This window comes from Bos grunniens, chromosome 3, assembly GCF_055505025.1.
Source record: "Bos grunniens cultivar Pamir isolate PY7600 chromosome 3, Bosgru_T2T1.0, whole genome shotgun sequence".
NCBI lineage: Eukaryota > Metazoa > Chordata > Mammalia > Artiodactyla > Bovidae > Bos > Bos grunniens.
In genome coordinates, this window is record NC_141167.1 from 14,745,199 (window position 1) to 14,765,372 (window position 20,174).

The 20,174-nt window shown below is 46.7% G+C and overlaps 1 protein-coding gene across 35 annotated transcripts in view; it reads left to right on the top strand.

The window, feature by feature from the left end:
• MACF1 (microtubule actin crosslinking factor 1) overlaps positions 1 to 20,174 on the top strand; it is a 340,643-nt gene that overhangs the window by 261,051 nt on the left and 59,418 nt on the right. For 3 of the 35 annotated variants that reach the window (XM_086380385.1, XM_086380394.1, XM_086380399.1), the window contains exon 1: positions 10,640 to 16,388. The exons of the other annotated variants lie outside the window; for them this stretch is intronic. In XM_086380385.1, the coding sequence (XP_086236511.1) occupies positions 11,859 to 16,388 (4,530 nt within the window). In that variant the 5' untranslated portion in view covers positions 10,640 to 11,858. Of the gene's footprint in view, positions 1 to 10,639; positions 16,389 to 20,174 lie in introns of those variants that run through there. 35 annotated transcript variants of the gene reach the window in all.

The following is a 20,174-nucleotide window of genomic DNA, read 5'->3' on the forward strand; positions in this document are numbered from 1 at the left end:
CTAGAATTTACCCTGTGCTGAACTTGGGTTTGTCACTGAGTTTTGAATAGTGGATGTGGTTGAGATAAGCACAGGCTTGCAGAACGGGGCTGTTTCTCGCTGTGTCTAGAAATGCTTGGTAAGTGGCCTCAGCCTTAGCCTAGTCCTGGGTACTTTCCAATGAGCTCTCTGGCACACAAGCCATAAGAGGTGAGCCTCTAGGAAGTGAGATGAGTTGCTTTGAAAGGCACTTTGTTGTTAGAGGTGGTTGGTTTACCAGGAATAAAATCAGTCCCACAGGGAGTCAGGTCAGGTCAGGTCACTGCACTAAAACATCACTGCACAAAGGCTGTCTCCTGCCAGAGGAACTCGTCCCAAGTCTCAGCTGTCCCGGGTAGAAAAGCCTCGCTGTGGGGAGAATGTGTTCCCTCCCCACCTTCCTTCACACTTTGCCACTGCCACTACTGGGGTGCTGTTCAGATACCAGTGTCTGGTATTGTCTGTGAAAGAGTAACATGATACACTTCTCCCCTGAACCTTTACAAGCTGTTTTCCTACCACCGGTCCTGTGATTTGAAATGTGGACCTCTCACAACTTTGGCCATCAGGGATGAGAGTGAGAGCTGCAAGGTGATGGTCCCTGGATCCCTTCGTGGAGGTCAGGCGGAAGGGGTTCTGTATTCCTGTCAGTCCATCCTTACTGAGCACTGGCTCTGGGTCAGTCCTTCGTGCAAGCTGGGATCTCAGTCTCTAGTTGGCAGTGCAGCATGAGAAACAGGTGCAAAGAGCTGCAGTAGTAGGCACATAGCGGCAAGAATAGTAAGAGACCTGAGTCTAAATGATCTCCAGTCCTAACTTCCTCCCCACCCCCACCTCCATGAATCAGACATTTAAAATCCCAGTTGCAGATAAGAAAACTGAGGTTTGAAGGTGTTAAAGTAATTTGTTCAAGCCACATAGCAGTAAATGTTAGAGCTGGGATTGGAAAGATGTTTGGCACCAAAGCTCATGCTTGACCAGTGGCCCCAGTGAGGGTAGGGGAGGCAGTGTGGGCCCTTAGGGGACATTGACCACATCTAGAGACGTTTGGTACTGTCATAACTGGGGAGGCTGCTCCCGGCATCTAGTGGGTGCTGCTGAATTTCCTATAATACACAGAATAGCCACTTCAAACAAAGGATTATTCAGCCTATTTCTTGAAATACAGAGGATTTTGGAATCTTGCCCTTTTCAGATTCCATGACAAGTAAGAGTTAACTGATGAAATAGTTCCATTGCCTGGGGAAACTTTGTGGTTTTCCTTTTAGCAAAAAAAAAGTGTTGGTTCTGAGAGTGATTTAAACAGATCTGTTAGATCAAGTCAGGATCTTAGTGAACTAATTTGAGTCACTAATTTGAGTCATGGAGGGCTAAAGAATGCCCTCCATGCTTGGCCAGTCCCCACCCCACCCTGCTTGCCACAAGACTCCTGCTATGGAAGTCAGTCAGCTGTGTATGTCAAGCTGCTTCCTGTAGGGTGTGTTATGGAATGGCATAAGCCCTGCACCAGCTGGGATACTGACCTCAGTGTGATTTTATCAGACTCCGTCCCTTTTGAGCCTTGCTATTTGGAACAAAAGATCCTCTGTTAGGAACGCAGAGAGCTAGCGTGATTGGACAGCCAGCGTGTACGCACATGGTTCCCACGGAAAAAACAGACATAAATTATGCTGTAGCCTTTTAAAATGGAAGCCTTCAAGGTGGTCTTCCCTTAGCTTCTGTCTGTACTCACCCTTCTTTCTGTGAGTGCTTATCCCCACCCCCCACCCCACCCCCCAGAAACTACATTTTTTTTTTCTAATATATATTACACTTTTTTTTTTAATTTATTTTTTTATTGAAGGATAATTGCTTTACAGAATTTTGTTGTTTTTGGTCAAACCTCAACATAAATCAGCCATAGGTATACATATATTCCCTTTTGAACCTCCCTCCCAGCTCCCACCCCATCCCACCCTTCTAGATTGATACAGAGCCCCTGTTTGAATTTCCTGAGTCATACAGCAAATTACCGTTGGCTGTCTATTTTATATAGGAATGCTAATATAAGTTTCCATGTTACTTTCCATACATCTCACCCTCTCCTCCCCTCTCCCCATGTCCATAAGTCTATTCTCTATATCTGTTTCTCCACTGTTGCCCTGTAAATAAATTCTTCCTTACCATTTTTCTAGATTCCATATATATGTGTTAGAATATGATATTTATCTTTTTTTTTCTGACTCACTTCACTCTGTATAATAGGTTCTAGGTTCATCCACCTCATTAGAACTGACTCAAATGCATTCCTTTTTATGGCTGAGTAATATTCTGTTGTTTATATGTACCACAACTTCTGTATCCATTCATCTGTCGGTGGACATCTAAGTTGCTTCCATGTTCTAGCTATTGTAAATAGTGCTGCAATGAACAATGGGATACATGTGTCTTTTCCTCAGGGTATATGCTTAGGAGTGGGATTGCTGGGTCATATGGTGGTTTTATTCCTACTTTTTTAAGGAATCTACATACCACCTTCCATAGTGGCTGTATCAATTTACATTCCCACCTACAGTGTAAGAGCGCTCCCTCTTCTCCACACCCTCTCCAATATTTATTGTTTGTAGACTTTTGGATGATGGTCATTCTGACAGGTGTGAGGTGATATCTCACTGTAGTTTTGATTTGCATTTCTCTAATAATGAGTAATGTTGAGATCTTTTCATGTGTTTGTCAGCCATCTGTATGTCTTCTTTGGAGAAATATCTATTTAAGTCTTTTCCCCTTTTTGATTGGGTTATTTGTTTTTCTGGCATTGAGTTGTATGAGCTGCTTGTATATTTTGCAAATTAATCCTTTGTCAGTTGAGAAACTACATTTTTGATCCCCACTGTCTATCCAGTCTTATTTCCTATGTAGACCATCCACTCCATCCACTTACCTGAAACACTCCTTAGCATTTTACCTATTTGATTTCTACTCATACCTGAAGGTTTAGCAGAAGTCCCGTATCTCCTCAAAACCTTGATTCCCCTCCAGCCCAGCTCACCACCTCTCCTGCTCTCTTAAATCACTTAATATGTGTAACTAATTTAGCCTTTATCATTACTGCCTAATTTTGGCATTTATTGATTATATGCAGTGTCCCAACCCTCATCTTAATGTATCCATTTTTGTGTCCCTCAAAGTAGTTAGCATGAGTATATGCATAGTTGGACACTAGTGAATATTTGACTAAGTGAATGCTCTTTATTTCTCATAAGCCATGTGAGCTGTGGGATTCAAAATGCTATCTACTTTGCAACACTTGAGCTAAATCCTTGTGTGTTCTGAGAAATCCTCATCCTACCCTGGACTCCTCACCTTTCCATCTTACCTCCAGGCTCCCTTCCTTCTCTCCTACTTAGCATATGTTAACGGAACATAATTTCATTTCAGTATTAGCCTAAATAAGCAAAATTTAAAAATTTGCTACTTTGGATGCAACTGAAGAAAGCAGGTTCTGAAATGCCGTCTTGTAGTTACCCTTTACTTTAGAGTCATTGTCATTTACAACGACAGCAAGAGTCTTCATACTTCTATCAGCTTAGTGAGGAAAATTGAATATGAATTTGAGTCTGAAATTCTCAGCTTGGAATTCTGGCTCTATCATTTACTAGCTGAGTGACCCTGGGGGAAATTACTTAGCCTCTCTGTATAGTTATTTCTGCTGTAAAACATGAGCAATGGTAACTCCTACCTTTAGGGCCTTTATGAAATTTAAATGAAGTGATGTAGATGAAAACACTAGGCAGATATTAAGTGCTCAATGATAATATTCTTTTATTTTAAAAAGTTTATCCAAATACACACATTATAACATTATGAAATGTTTTTAATAAGTTATTCCCTTTTTGCCTACAGCTGATTAGTCTCCAGAAGATTTGATCTAAGACCCAGCACCAAGTTAGATTAGCTCTTTTTCTTCTTGAAAAAAAGGAAATGATGAGGATAAACTAAGTTAGTTTGATGACAGCAGTGAAACAGGTAGATGGACAAAAGGCCTTCCTGAGCAGTTTCTCTGGGGAACAAATGTGGAGCTCATTGCCAGCCCCAGACCAGCAATATATAAACAGGTTTAGGTCACGACTCCTTAACACAGCTTTAAATATACTGTATGTACACATACATACACATACATGGTTATTAAATCCATTCATTCATTTCAGAATCCCACAGCCAGCAGGTTTCTCTGAGACCATTTTGACCTTGGCTTCTATGCTCTACACATCAGTATTATTTTCAAATCATTAACCAGAATTAACCAGAAGCCATTACCAGCTCAGTGACTTCCGCAGTCACTCAGAGTTACCAACAGATCAACTTAATGATCTGAGGGTCCTTGGCCTAATTAGCTTTAGCATAGACCATGTTATCTTCCTTTGTTACCATATAATGGCAACTACCAAGTCAGCATCTTTGATAGAGACACTTCTTAATTTTAATCAATCTTTAATTAAAACATTAAGGGAGAAAATATCAGCTTAATTTCAGAGGAAGCAGCTTAAAAATACAGATAAAATTAATCCCTATGCCAAGTATGTATGCCAAATCAAGATGTTCCTCAGAAAAGCTTTCAGCAACTACATCTTTCTAATATTTGGTTACATGTATCTGTGAGTTAAGGGAAGAAGAAGATAAGAATTCGAAGAAATTGAACCTCTGTTAGGTCTTCTGCAGCTTGAATTCATTGCATCCATTCAAGTAAACCATTTACTATCTCTCTCATCTTGCAGTTCACTCCCAGAGAAGAGCTCCAATTTAAGTCTAATTCTTCAAATTCAGCCTCAGTTTTTTGTTCATGATAAGAACTGCTTTAGTAACAAAATGAAAGACAGTTTTCAAAAATCTCTTAACTTTATATTACTTATTTTACATCCTTTTCTAATACTGGAGAGAAGATCCCTACAGCAAGATTCCTTAGAGATTTAGCCCAGGGACCTGTTTCCTAGAAATAGCTAAGCACCTTTGTGAAGTTGTTACTTTTTGAAAGTTGTGAAGTCATGCCATCCTGGATTTGGAAAGGCTACTCTCCATGTTAAGTGAAAGCCCACGTCGTCACTTTCTCAGGGAAGCCTCCCCTGCACCTCCAGGGCCACATCAGGCCCCTTGACAGATGCGCTCAGAGCACTGTTTGCTTTTCCCTGAGTACTTACTGCAATTGAATTAAAGTGAATGTCTGTCCGTCTCTACAAGAATGTAGGCTCCTGAACACATCTTGCTCATCACTCTCCCTTAGTGTCTGGCATGGATTACGGCACACAGTAGATCTCAGTAAATATTTGTTGAACAAATGAAAAGAATCAAGGCTACACCTTGTGGAATTACTCTTCTTAAGAGGACAGGAAGAGGAACCCAAAGACACCAAGAAGGACTGGCTAGAAAGATAGCATCAGGGTAGCACCATGACAATGGAAGCCAAAAGAAGAGACACAATAAGGGAGGGCCAACGCTTACTTTCTCACCACTGCTTCTCCTTGATCTGCTACCGTCTGACCCAGCACCCATCACTGCCCTGCGAGCATTCTTGCAGAAGTTCTCACTGACGTCCTAGTTGCCAAGCCCAGTGGCCTTGTCTTAATTAATGGTCTTCCTCCTTTCTTGTGCACCATTTAACATCGTATCTTCTTTCTCAAAACCCTCCTGTCCATTCACCTTCCTGACATTGAGCTCTCTCCATTTTCTTCTCTGGCTGCTCTTCTGCTTTCTGTTTCGATTTGTCTTTCTACTTCCTTACCTGTGGCTCTTGAAATCCTGTCATCCACCCTCTTCTCACCTCTCTCCACGCTCAGCCCTGGGATGGCCAATTCCTCACTGTCCTACAGAAGTTTTCTACCTCTGTTATCTCCACCCTGACCTTTGGTCTCTCTGGATACCTCCACATGGGTAGCCTTTGAGTACCTCACACTCAGTATGTGCTACACTGAATGTGTTAGCTCCTCCAGTAGTTCTTCCTGTCTGTTGCTGTTTGATAGTATGCTGTGCCCTCAGTCATCCAAAGAGGTTTATTATTTTTTAATATTTATTTATTTGTTTTGGTTATTATTATAACCAAATAAAAAGTTTTATTTATTATTATTAATAAATATTTGTTTTTTATTTATTTGTGCCAGGTCTAAGTTGCAGCATGTGAGATTCTTTAGTTGTAGCATTTGAACTCCTAGTTGCGACCTGCAGGATCTTGTTCCCTGACCAGGGATCGAACCCAGGCCCCCTGCATTGGAAACATGGCATCTTAGCCACTGGACCACTGAGGAGGTCCCGACAGCATTTTTATACATTTATTCTCCCCCTAACCCCTACCCTCTAGCTGATCAGTTATGAAGTTCAAATAGTCTGCCTCTGCAATTAAGATTTGGATTTTTTGTAATGCAATAATTTATATCAAGTGGCAGTTGAGTGAGCAGACAGGCTCAGATTCTTAGAAATTTTCCACACACGACTCAGTCACTTGTACGAACCCGTGGTAAGTTAAAGAAGAAAGTCTTGAGCTTTCCAGGTAGTGCTAGTGATAAAGAACCCACTTGCCAGCAAAGGAGAGGTAAGAGTCTCAGGTTTGATCCCTGAGTCGGGAAGATCCCCTGGAGGAAGAAATGGCAACCCACTCCAGTATTCTTGCTCGGAGAATCCCATGGACAGAGGAGCCTGGCGGGCTACAGCCCATGGGTTGCAAAGAGTCAGACACAACTGAAGTGACTTAGCATGCACAAATAAAGCATAAATTCATGTTTGGCATTCAAGGGCCTTGGTGAACTGACCTGAGCTACTTACCATTCTGACCTTTCATTTTTCCCTTGCATCTATCCTATAACTTAAACCATGATAACTTTGAATTGGCCTCTTTAGGTTTCCAGCCTTTAGTCCTTCACTTAGAAATCCTTGTCTCTACCATCTCTGCATCTCCAGATCCTGATGTGTAAATGTGATTCCCTCCATAAAGGCTTCCTGGAATCTCCTGCTTTCCTGCCTCCCACTGTCCTGTTGGGTCTTTTCTCACAAAGCCCTGTGCTTTTGTCATCACCACTGTCGTGGGGAGTGGCTAAAGAGGGATTAATATGAAAAGTCTACAAGCAGGAAAGGGCTATAGGGGTCATGAAAGTTCCTGAAGAGTGTATGGAAAGCTTTCTCATGGGTTTAGAAATACACAAGAGCTCAAATAGCATCAAAATCCTTAGATTTAAAGCAAGCTTCACATCATGCTGCATTGCTTAACGAGCCACTGTGTAGCCATCTTTATGTAATAAAAAGATGGTAGTGACTGATGCCCAACAGGTTCGGACTAATACTGTGGAGTTTCCACTTGCTACTAAATAAATGCTTGTAAAATCTAGAGATCCCAAGATGAAAGGCATTTTGTAGGTTTTAAATGTGCAAGATCCAACCAGTCTTCTGTCTCCTCCTCTAGTCAGCACTAATCCTCCAAGAGAGAGGTGGATGAAAAGGCATTATAGAATCTGAGGAAGTATGCCTCTAGGGTCTCCAGATTTTCCTTGGAGGCTGGTGGTTTAAGTCTGGAGCAGACAAAGGCAAAGTGCCAAGTCCAAAACTTGGAAAGGGAGCTGTGTTAGGGTGTGAGGCGACTCCACCTTTCTGTTTTAATTAGACAGCAGGAAGGGCCAAGATTGTTCTTTCTTCCAAGTTCACCAAAGGAAAATCTGACACCAATTCTGTTCTTAGGAATTTCGAAATAAATAGAGAATTCTTTGAACTCTGTAATCAACTAACTGGAAACTAATTTAAAATTTGGCATCAGCACATATATTTGTGTTATAGGAATGGGGGAAGCATCAAAGAGGTGCTCGCTATACTTCTCTTTTTAAAAGTTTACACACAGCATGTGAAATGAACAGATGCTTTTTTTGTTGGAGCTATCAGGGTAACAAGAGGTTGAAAGCTGTATCAGGTATTTATTTCAGTCACTGAGATGGCTATTGGCAGAGTTCCACATACCAAAACTAAGGAGAAACTCATGAACAGATTTTTTTTTTAAAAAGACATGGAGGAAAGAGACTTTGTGCCTTTTTTCTCTCTCAACACAAACTGATGATTCAAAGAAAGGAGCAAAGCACTTTTTGCAGGGGAGGGGAGTAATTGGTCAACTTTATATAATCCTTTCTATAAGGCCATGTTTGAATTTTGGAGAGATTTCTTTATAATAGTCTCTTAATATAGCCTCCTAATACACTAATCAGAGAGAATGTGACTTAAGCTGATAAGTAATTTGAATCTGAACTTCATAGTTGCTAAAATGCTCCCTTTACTTAGTTGACTGTAATATGGAGCATTGGTGAGAGTGGTGAGACTAAGGTAAATAGGTGTGGGGAAGGATTAAGAAAAGACTGAATTCATTGGCACCTGACTTAGTGAGCAAACAGGAAAGGAATTTCTGGCTATGAAGTTTGTGATTCCACATCAAGATCATTCTTTATAATAGAATAACCACCCACCCTTAGTCCAGAGCCAGAATTCCTCAGATTCTTCCAGCCAGAGGGCCCCTGGCACACTAAATAGTCTGTTATGATATCTGAACACGTAAGTATTCAGATACTGACGTGTATTTTGCCAGGGAGATTTGCTAGTGAAATTGATCTTGCCTTCCCTGGGTTTTTCCAGTTGTACTTAATAATTAAAGGAATATTAAAACCCAGATTCCCTGAAATGTTAAGTATCAGATACATAAGCTAATCAAGCCCTCCAATCACACTGAATTAGAGTTAGAAGGGACCTTAAAATTCATCTTGAACAAACTGAAAGAGGAATTGTAAATCTCTTTCCCCAAATCTCTGCCAAGTGATTGCTTGAATTTCTGCTCAGACACCTCTGGGGTCAGGAAAGTCATCCCTTCAGGGGAAGCCCTATTCTTCGAATAGCTGTGAGAAAGCTTTGTTGGTTTGAAATCTACCCTTGGATCATAGTGTGCCAGCTTAAGTAGACATCCAGAACAAGCTTCCTTCCTCCCACTTCCCAGCCCTTTAGATACTTGATGTTCATTATATTGCTTGGAAACCTTCCCTAGTTCAAACATTTTTGGTTCTTTCTGCTGTTTGTTCCTCAGAGGACAGTCTTACAGTGTAGGACCAGGAGGAGTCAGCATTGTGGGGCAGCTCCTTTAACAGTTTTAGGACTAAAGAATATTCAAGTGAGAAAAGCTGTCAAGACACAATCTAGTCTGCCCACCCTCCCTTTCAGTTTACAGATGGATAGATAGAGTCTTTTGAATTTGAGTGGGCAGAAATTGATCAGCAGCCTCTTTCGAAGTGAGAAATGACGTGTAAGACATTTTGCCAGTGAAAGGTCTTTTAGTTGCTTAATTATGATCACAGGCTTCAGCTGACACCTCCTTTTTGCCAAAGACCTCTCTGGCTCAAGTCAGCCTAAGGCTCAGCTCAGAGTTTCACTGCCAGATCTCCATACACCAGCTATTGGCTTCACTTACAGTTTGTATAGAGGGTAGAAATAACTTTTCCATAAGTTTTACCATCTGTATTGACCACATGGTCAGTTGAGAGATTCTAATAGACTTTTTTTCTTCATAAAATCAGAAAATGACCATCACAAAGGAGCAGCATATTACACCCCTTCTGATATGCAGCTGCTCTGGTGGACGGGTTTCTGGGTTGCCCTTTGTACTTTTCTTTGTTTAACAGTCACCAGGCGTCTAGATGGCTTTTATAAAAGCCAAAAAGCTGTGGACGGGATTGTGGGCCATTTTTCTTTAGAATTTTCCATCTTGAGACTTGAAATACAGACCCCTGCTTTTCATTTGGCCCCGAGGAGCTCAGGTTTCCTTGGATGTGCCCAGCGGTGAAGGAGCCCAGGTTCTGGGGCTTGGGGCGCTGCTGCCAGCATCTCCCCCGCCACCCCCGCCGTCAGTTCCCTTCGCCTCAGTTATCAACACCATTCAGATCTGTGGGCAAAGAAATCCTGGCAAGGGAATGAACCGAGACCTGACGGACGTGAGGAACGGGAGAGGGAAGGTGCCTGGAGTTTATCCAATAACTTGGTCCGTATTGAAGTGCCAGGTTTAAGGCTGGAGTGTTCTTGGGCCCGGCAGGGGCGCGCTAAAGGTGACATTGGAGGGACTAGGGACACCCCTTTGGCGGCAGAGCCGGAGCGGGGAGTGATGCCGGCAAATGGGGCCCAGAATGGCCCTTGCCAGAGCCAGCTGGCTGCGGGGCGGCGGGGGCGCCCCTTCTGGGTTAGCTCGCCCTAGGGCTAGGAGCCCGGCGGGCTGGGACGCGGCGGGGGCGACAGGGGCCGGGCCAGCGGCGGGAGGGCGGGGCTTTCCTTTGTCAGGGGATTTGCGCTGCGCGGCCGAGACTGGCGCTGGTGCCGCTCCCCACCCTTCTCTCTCTCAGGGGGCGGGGCTCTCCCTCCGGCCCCGGGGGCGCGGTGGGCGTGGGCCCGCCCCCCGAGCGGCGGGCGCCGGGCTCCCTCGCCCAGAGCCGCGCAGAAGCCCCTCCCTCGGTGCCTCGGCCTCCAATCCCCTCGGTCGCCCCCTCCCTCCGGCTCGGCAGCTCCTCGCCCCGGCTCTGCCCCGCCCTCCTCCCCGAGCTCTCCGCGTCGCGCTCCCGGGCTTCCAGGGGGGCTGCCCGGGCGGGGCGGCGCGGCGGCGCGGGGAAGGGGGAGGAGAGCCGCCCGCCAGCCGAGCACTTCCAGCGAGCGGCGGGCGAGCGGGCCGCGCGGCGCGAGGGAGGCGGGCTCGCCCCCGCCCGGCCCGAGCGGAGCCTTTTGTTCCCAGCCAGAAGTTTGCATGCCGGGACCGTGACAGCTGCGGGCGGGGAGGACGGCGGGGCCGCGGGGCCGGCGGCGGAGAATAGAGGCGGCTGCTTGACATGCAGCCCACGGCGTGGCGGCTGCGGACCGGGGACTGGCGGCGGCGGCGGGGGAGGCGGCGCCCACAGCACGCGGGACTCAGCTGCCTGAGGCACCAACTAACTTCCTGAGCGCGGGACTGGAGGCCGGCGCGGCCGGGAGCCACCTGCCAGCCTGCGGTGAGGCGACCGTGGCCCTCGGGGCGCGGGGAAGCGGGCGGCAGGGAGTGAGCCTTACCGACTGACCCTCGGCCTCCGTCGCAGCCCTCCGGCCCCTCAAAGGCCCGGCGCCGGGCTCCACTCGCCTTGTTTTGCGGCCGCGGCGCTGGGCTGTTCTGGGAGCCACAACAATGCCATGATGTTTTGGAGACAGGAAGCCCCAAGCTGGCCGCGAATGAAGGACTTCCTGTGTTTAAAGTTGCAGGAATATCCGCCGACCAGCCCAGTTCAAATACAAACACCCGAACTAGGGAGGACGAATGGCTAATTCAGACCAGCTGGACTCTCCAGGGCTGGAACCGAGGATAAAATGAAAGGAATTCTTAGGAGCTTGGGCCATACTTGAAGACCAGAGGGGCTGTGCCATTGTTATTAAAAGACGCAATCGATGTAAATCCTCTGCTTCCAACTCTGCTCGGGTGAGAAGTGAGTGGAACTAGATATTGAATAAGACTTGTCAATATCAGATGATTTTTTTTTTAACTGACTGAATTAGAGCGGTGCTCTTTAAAGAAAAGCCATAGAAGGAATAATTTTGTTGATTACGTTAAACCAATTATTTGTCTGCAACTATGAGGCTGCTAACCTGTGAGGAAAAAACTGTTCATCTTAGAGCTTCTCCCAGAATAGTTTCAAAGTGCAACTTCCAGGCCTTTCTGGAGGGAAGATCCGATTGGGGGGTTCGCAATTATGAACATGTAAAAGGGTTTTTAACTTACGCAGAATGCATTTTGGGGGAACCTGTGATAAACTTTTAAAAGGTTGATGGTTCATCTTGATTGAAAAAGTATGGGTAAGCCACTCAGCAGGCCGGACTGTTTAAGGCAGAACCCCACCTGCCTGGGAAAGGGGGAGGAAGAGGATGGCTACATAGAGGATTGCTATGTTCCACAGCGATCTATATATGATACAATGAGGATAAATGAACAAATTGACCAGGGGTCAAAGCTTAATCAGACTTCAAAAAGCACCATGGAAAAGATAGAAGGAAGCACTATATCCAGCAACGGTACCTTAGGAGCAGCCGCTAATGTTTTTGAATCCAGAGCACCAGAAGGCAAAAAGTTGGACGAGAGAATAATATTTGACGCACTAAAGCTAAGCAGTGATGTGCAGAAGTCAGCACCTGTGCCACCCAGAAGGCGGCCAAATGCAGAACGCAAGGACAACATTAACAGGAGATCTTGGAAGTCCTTCATGCCACCCAATTTCCCAGAATTCGCCGAAAGGATGGAAGCTTCTCTCAGTGAGGTTTCCGAAGCCGGTGTTTCAAATCCTTCCTTGCAAGAGAAGAAGGAGTCCAGTTCTGCATTAACAGAAAGTTCTGGTCACGTGGACCACAAGGAACCTCAGTCAGAGTCAGTAACTCTGGAACATGTGTCCAAATCCATAGGTATTCCAGAAATGCAGGATGTAAAAAACTTAGGTGGAAACAGCCAAGACTTCAGATTGCAACAGCGCAGTGAGAGCTCTTCTCATGAATTCCAGCCTCTAGAGTCAGAAGCTGCAGCAGCAAGTGGTAACACAGATGTAATGCAGGAACACAGATTCCCAAGTGCAACCTGGCCCAGAGCCATGAAAAGTTTGGCTAAGGGAGGCTTCAGCGAGAAGCAGCACCCCCTGGGGGACACAGCTTGCACTGTAGAATTGCCACCTCTCTCCCCTTGCCTGAGTGAAGAGCTGTTGGATTCAGAGTTGCATATTCTCATAACCCCCAGCCTCAGGGAGAAAACAGAGTCTGAGCTAAAGTTTGAGGAGGATGAGCGATGGATCATGATGGAGGCTGCGGAGGAGTGGGAGGAAGAGAAACTTTCAGAGAGTGGAAGGACTTTTCTAACAGCAGATGAGGAGAACAGCCTGGCAGATATCTTTGAAGAAGGAGAGCAAGCAGATACTGCGGCAGTGGTGGAGGATGGAGTCGGCTGCTCCACCACTGTCTTGGGAGCTTTTGAGCACCTAGCTCTTGGTCAGATCCATTGCTCTCATGACCCGCAGCCTGCTCAGAACTGTTTGGCTTCTGTTCTCAAGGCCGCATCTTTGGATTACAACTGTGTTCTAACAGGTGAGAGCGCCGTAGGAGAACTGAGAAACAGGACTGCTCTGGGGCTGGAGGGTCTTGTTTCAGATTTAGAATGCACTGTTGGTCCTGCCAACTCAGAGCAGCTCTCTGACACAGACTCAGTGCAGATGTTTCTTGAACTTGAAAAGGAGTGTTTATCTGAAGAAGGAGTGACTCCGCTAGTTGAGCTGGAGAATCAAGCCTCTTCTGAAGGGCTGGCCCCATCCCAGGATGCAGAAAATTCACTTGTAATCAGTCCTTTTTCAGGGGCTGCCTTAGAAAAGGAGCACCTAGGCCGTTTAAAGGTAAGGACTGAGGACTATGGTCCTGGGTTGGACAGTGACTCTTTCAATGCCCTGGATTCTTCTCAGGTGCCTAATACTGTGGAATTTACTGCCTACTCTGATTCCATGAGGGACACTTCCACTGTTAGTGAGGAGGAGGGTGAAAAAGTGCCTTTTAGCCCCGACACTGCTGGGGAATTTAACCTTAGACTCCTGACTGATCTGGAGTCCCCGGGAGGATGGTCCAACTCTGATCACAGGGCTTCTCCTGAAGAAAATGTACCAGACTCTGAAGCCAAGCTGGCCAAAGAACACAGCAGTTTGTCCCAGGTGGACGGTCATGAAGTTGAGGGGAATGCTGAGGAGTGTGTGGAGAGAGCCCCCCTCAGTTCTGCTGTTAGCCATAAACTCACAGATGTTACCTCAGGATCTGAAGGAGAGGTGTTGCCAGACGAGTCACATTTACCAACAGATGAGATTCATCGGGAAGGTGAGAAAGGAGCTATTAATGAAGGAAATAACCGTCTGACTTCCTTGGGAGATGTGGACCCTTGTGAATTGTTGTCCGTGGAAGGAGCTTGTGACGAAGGTGGTGAAGCACAGGCACTGGGCTGTGAAGCCAGGCTGGAGGACCGAGCCTCAGCACATCTTCCTGGCAAACTCCCAGAGCGAGTCTCCCAGAATCTCCAGAGGAAGTCCCCGGAGCCAGAGTTCCTGAGTGTGCACCTGCCGGTTGGACGACTGCGGCACAGCAGAGATGGAGTGGAGACTGCGAATGGGACCAAGCCCAAGCTGAATGTGGCCTCATTGGAGGAAGGAGAAGCAGAAATGAGAGATTCCAATTCATTGCTAAATACCTTTCTGGAGGAACAAGTTACCAAGGCTAGGAACACGGAAGCAGTTTTGGAGGACTGGGCATCCATCCCACAGAAGCCTGACGCAGCTGCTGCAGTGCCCACTGTGGAAGATGCCCTACATGCTGCAGTGCCTGTCCCAGAGGGAACTGCGATAGCCGCTGTCATGGTGCCCTTCCCAGAGGAGCATGTCCCAGTTGTTTCCGTGGCCACCGTAGAGGCACATGTCCCAGCTGCTTCAGTTTTTACCCTAGAAAAGGATGGCCAAGCTGCTGCAGTATCAGCCACAGAGAGGGCTGCTGCCCCAGCTGCTGCAGTGCCTGCTCCTGAGGGGACTGCTCCAGCTGCTGCAGTGCCCACCACAGAGGATGATACCCCGGAGGAGCCTGTCACCCCCACTGGTGCAGTGTCCACCCCAGAGGAGCCTGCAGTCCCAGCTGGAGCAGAGTCCACCCCAGAGGAGCCTGATACCCCAACTGTTAGAATGTTTACCCGAGAGGAGCCTGCAGCCCCAGCTGGTGTAGTGCCCACCCCAGAGGAGCCTGATACCCCAACTGTTAGAATGCTTACCCCAGAGGAGCCTGCAGCCCCAGCTGGTGCAGTGCCCACCCCAGAGCAGTCTGCCACCCTAACTGGTGCAGTGCCCACCCCAGAGGAGCCTGCAGCCCCAGCTGGTGCAGTGCCCACCCCAGAGCAGTCTGTCACCCCAGCTGATGTAGTGCCCACCCCAGAGGAGCCTGCAGCTCCAGCTGGTGCAGTGCCTACCCCAGAGGAGCCTGCAGCCCCAGCTGGTGCAGTGCCCACCCCAGAGCAGTCTGCCACCCTAACTGGTGCAGTGCCCACCCCAGAGGAGCCTGCTGTCCCAGCTGGTGCAGTGCCCACCCCAGAGCAGTCTGCCACCCCAGCTGATGCAGTGCCCACCCCAGAGGAGCCTGCAGCCCCAGCTGGTGCAGTGCCCACCCCAGATCAGTCTGCCACCCCAGCTGATGCAGTGCCCACCCCAGAGGAGCCTGCAGCCCCAGCTGGTGCAGTGCCCACCCCAGATCAGTCTGCCACCCCAGCTGATGCAGTGCCCACCCCAGAGGAGCCTGCTGTCCTAGCTGGTGCAGTGCCCACCCCAGAGGAGCCTGCAGCCCCAGCTGGTGCAGTGCCCACCCCTGAGGAGCCTGCAGCCCCAGCTGGTGCAGTGCCCACACCAGAGCAGTCTGCCACCCCAGCTTGTGCAGTGTCCACTCCAGAGGAGCCTGCTGCCTCAACTGGTGCAGTCCCCACCCCAGAGGAGCCTACAGCCCCAGCTTGTGCAATGCCCACCCCAGAGCAGTCTGCCACCCCAGCCGGTGCAGTGTCCACCCCAGAGGAGCCTGCAGCCCCAGCTGGTGCAGTGCCCACCTCAGAGCAGTCTGCCACCCCAGCTGGTTCAGTGTCCACCCCAGAGGAGCCTGCAGCCCTAGCTGGTGCAGTGCCCACACCAGAGGAGCCTGCAGCCCCAGCTGGTGCGGTGCCCACCCCAGAGCAGTCTGCCACCCCAGCTGGTTCAGTGTCCACCCCAGAGGAGCCTGCAGCCCCAGCTGGTGCGGTGCCCACCCCAGAGCAGTCTGCCACCCCAGCTGGTTCAGTGTCCACCCCAGAGGAGCCTGCAGCCCCAGCTGGTGCGGTGCCCACCCCAGAGCAGTCTGCCACCCCAGCTGGTTCAGTGTCCACCCCAGAGGAGCCTGCAGCCCCAGCTGGTGCAGTGCCCACCCCAGAGCAGTCTGCCACCCCAGCTGGTGCAGTGCCCACCCCAGCGGAGCTTGCAGCTGCAGCTGCGGTACTGTCTGCTCCAGAGGAGTCTGATACCCCAACTGTTAAAGTGTTCACCCCAGAGGAGCCTCCTGCTGCAGCTGCTGCAGTGCCAGCAGTGGAGGAAGTATTCCCTGTTGGTGCACCCTTCCTGGGAGATACTTCCCGTGCTGATTCAGTGCCTGTCTCAGAAGGAACTCCTATTCTAGAAGAGGCTTCCCTTGCTGGAATGCCGATCCAGGAGGAGCTTGATTCCCCAGTGTTTGGAGTAAAAGAGGTGACTGGCACAGTGCTGCTTGGGAAAGTGCCTCTGGCTGCAATTGATGGATTAAATTCAAATGAGGTAATTGTTGCTCATTTTGTTAGGGCAGGATGTGGAGAGTAAAGTGAGATTTGCAAGTTCTGTGACTTGGTGGTGATTAGAAAGGGAACAGATAATTCTTTGGTTCTCTTAGGAATGCCTGAGTTTTTCTGGCCGTTTTTGGTCTTTTTATTGAATTTATGGGGGAAATGTGTCTTTCACCTGCTTAAAAACTTTATAATTCAAACTTTTTCTAATTGGGATATAAGCAAAGCTCAAGGAAAACAGGAATGTGAACAGTTTTGCCTTTAATTTTGGAAAAGATTATTAGTGGGAAAGGGTGATTCTTCTTTTGAAATTTACAGTAAGCATGTTCTTTCCTAGATCAAGAGGCTGCTCATTCATTGGTGATGTTAGCAGTCAGGTAGAAGCTAGAGTATATGCATTTTGGATTGAGACCTGGAATACTTTTTAACCACTCTGAGACAGTTAAATTTCCTGAGGTGCCAATTGCCTCATTTGTTAAGGCAGAAGAACCCTGTGAGGGTTGTGAGGATAAAATGAGATCATCCATTCAAAGCACCAAACAACGGAAGATTTGAGTCACTGTCAATATGCTTCCCCTTTCCCTTTCAAAGAGATAATGTTGGTTAACTGAATTCACCAAAGCAGGTTGGGTGAAAGCCATATATGGATGTGTGAATAACAGTTTTTAAATACAAATGTGTATTTTTAAAGCCTGAAAAAGGCACAGTAATGATTATGAAGAAGGTATTTTAGTAATCTTGTCAGTCTTTGTGTTCGGAAACAATTCACTTTTCTTTTCGAACCTCTTGTTTCTTAATCTGTGAAATTAGGAAATTGGGCTAATATCCTCCTGGGTCTCATAGCTCCAAGATTTTGAAATCCTCACGTTAGAGAACATAATGTGTTGTGAACCCTGTTCCCGAGATTCCTATCCTTTAGCATTTCATAATCAAAGGATTTCAAGAGTGGCAGCTCTCTGCACTTTACTGTCCTGGTGTCGTTTGGTCGCTGATAAGGAGGGAAGGGAAGGAAAGTTATGACCAACCTAGACAGCATATTCAAAAGCAGAGGTTACTTTGCCAACAGAAGTCTGTCTAGTCAAGGCTATGGTTTTTCCAGTGGTCATGTATGGATGTGAGAGTTGGACTGTGAAGAAAGCTGAGCGCCGAAGAACTGATGCTTTTAAACTATGGTGCTGGAGAAGACTCTTGCAAGTCCCTTGGACTGCAAGGAGATCCAACCAGTCCATCCTAAAGGAGACTAGCCCTGGGTGTTCATTGGAAGGACTGATGCTGAGGCTGAAACTCCAATACTTTGGCCACCTCATGCGAAGAATTGACTCATGAGAAAAGACCCTGATACTGGGAGGGATTGGGGGCAGGAGAAGGGGACAACAGAGGATGAGATGGCCAGATGACATCACCAACTCGATGCATATGAGTTTGGGTGAACTCTGGGAGTTGGTGATGGACAGGGAGGCCTGGTGTGCTGCTATTCATGGGATCGCAAGGAGTCAGACACGACTGAGTGACTGAACTGAACTGAAGGAGAGAAGGAGTTAGAAGTTTAATCAAATACAGTCAGTGGTACCTGAGTGCAAACGTGGTTTTAATTTTGCACCATCTCCAGGACCCAAACAGTGCCTTCCCTGTAGTATGTATTCCTGTTGACTGAGTGGATGAATGTTAATCTCCTGACTATCCATAGATGCTGCGAGAAAGTTGGGTTCACCTCCATCGCAGAACCTTTCAGGGAAGCCTTAGTCAGCTAGGACCAATTAAACATGCAGCTGCCAGCAAGGAAAGATCATTTCGATTGCAGGCTAGAAGCTGTCTACTTTGCCACAGGTTTTCCACTTAGCTGTGTGGTGGTGGTGTCACATGGACTTCACAATTATTTTGTAATGGAGCATCCCATCAAATTAGAGTGCATCACCTTTCAGATTGATGGATTTGATCCACTTTTCTCAGTTTTACTGAATTTGGTATTGATACCAAGAACCCAGCATCCTATGCAAAGTCACCAGCATTCTTGATTACACAGACTATTTCTACTATAAAGCCTGCAGCAATAGTCGATGAAATACAGGGATTTCATTATAAAGAGCCAGTCAAATCTGCATAGAGGAAAAATATTCAGAGAAACTCTTAAGTCAGTCTCTGGGATCTCTGGTAGTCTGGCAGCTACAGGAGGTAGTCATTTTATGAAATACTGGCTGATATAAATGACAGGAGAAACAAATAATGACCCAGCTGCAAAATCTGTGATTTAGAATGAATTGCTTTAGATCCTCTTCGTGTGTATGTATAATGTTCACATGTGTACATGGTTAAAATAGAACCGTTCTAATCGCAATCACAAGGTTTGGTAGAAGAAAGAAAAGCCAGAACTTGTTTGCTATTTCCATAGTGGGATCCTATGTCCACTAAGAGCAATCTGTGGTTCTTTAAGCCTTCTTCTCACGTGTAGACTTCCTTAGACTTATTTCCAGTCACTGGTTCAATGAAGAAAACAACCATTTGTATAAAATAGTGGTCCTATAAAATTAAGAATTTGCCAAGGAAGTTTTTAAGCAAAAATTGGGGAGCCTCACAATTTCAACACTTGAATCCTCAGCCAATCAACAGAACTTTTATGGATTTATTTGCTTTGTCTAACAGTGTTTCTCTACAAGGATTCATTCATTTACTGGATAACTACTGATTGTGTACCCAGTACTCTGTGCTGGGTACTAGAGCTTTTGCAGTAAATAGAGTTGCCATGGCCCCTGACCTTGTGGAACTTACAGTGTAGCAGGGGAGGCAGCATGCGTGTTAAGTTGCTACAGTCCTGTCTGACTCTTTGCAACCCTGTGGACTGTAGCCCATCAGGCTCCTCTGTCCATGGGATTCTCCAGGCAAGAATACTAGAGTGGGTTGCTGTGCCCTCCTCCAAGGAATCTTCCAGACCCAGGGATCAAACCAGCATCTCCATTGCAGGCAGATTCTCTGCCGTTGAGCCACTGGGGAAGCCCAGGGGAGGCAGAAATTAAGCAAAAATGATACAAATATATGGTTATAAATAGTGGCAAATGCTTTGAATAAAAAATAAAAGTTATGATAAGAAACAATAGGGGTATTTAATTTCAGTTGTGTCAAGGAAACAGTTTTAAAACTATAACCTGAAGGATAAATAGAAGTTACTTAGTCAAAGAGCATTCTGGACAAAGGAAATGGAAACTGGAAAGAGCTTGGCATGTTAAAACTGAAAGAGAGCCAAGTGACCAGACCACAGTAAGCAGGGTTTCCAGAAGAGTGTCTTGCAGTGAACCTGGAAAGGTAGGAAGGGGCCAAATGATACAGGGGCTGAGAAAGAAAGCCTCAAGGATCTCTACCTTAAAAGCCATAGGCAAGTATTGAAAGATTTAAGTAGGGGAGTGAAATTATTTTGTTTACATTTTTTAAGGATGATTCAGCTTAAAGATAGAGAAAGCTGGTTCACATTGACAAAAAACATTTTCAACATTATTTGGGTTTATAAATCTCAGATTTCTTTTGTTTTATATTTTGATAGTTTGTATTATAATTGACATGGAATTCAGAAAACACAGGATGGTTTGCAACTTTAAAAGATCACACTGGCTACTATGTTTAGGATGGATTGTAGGGGATCAAGGACAAAGTAGAGAGGCCTGCCCAATTACTACAATTGTCTGGGTGGCTTGGGTGGGGAGTCGGTGGCTTTGAAGACAGTTGGATGGATCTGAGACACAGTTTAGGGGCAGAATCAGTAAGACCTGATAATGGCTTTCATGTTGGGGTG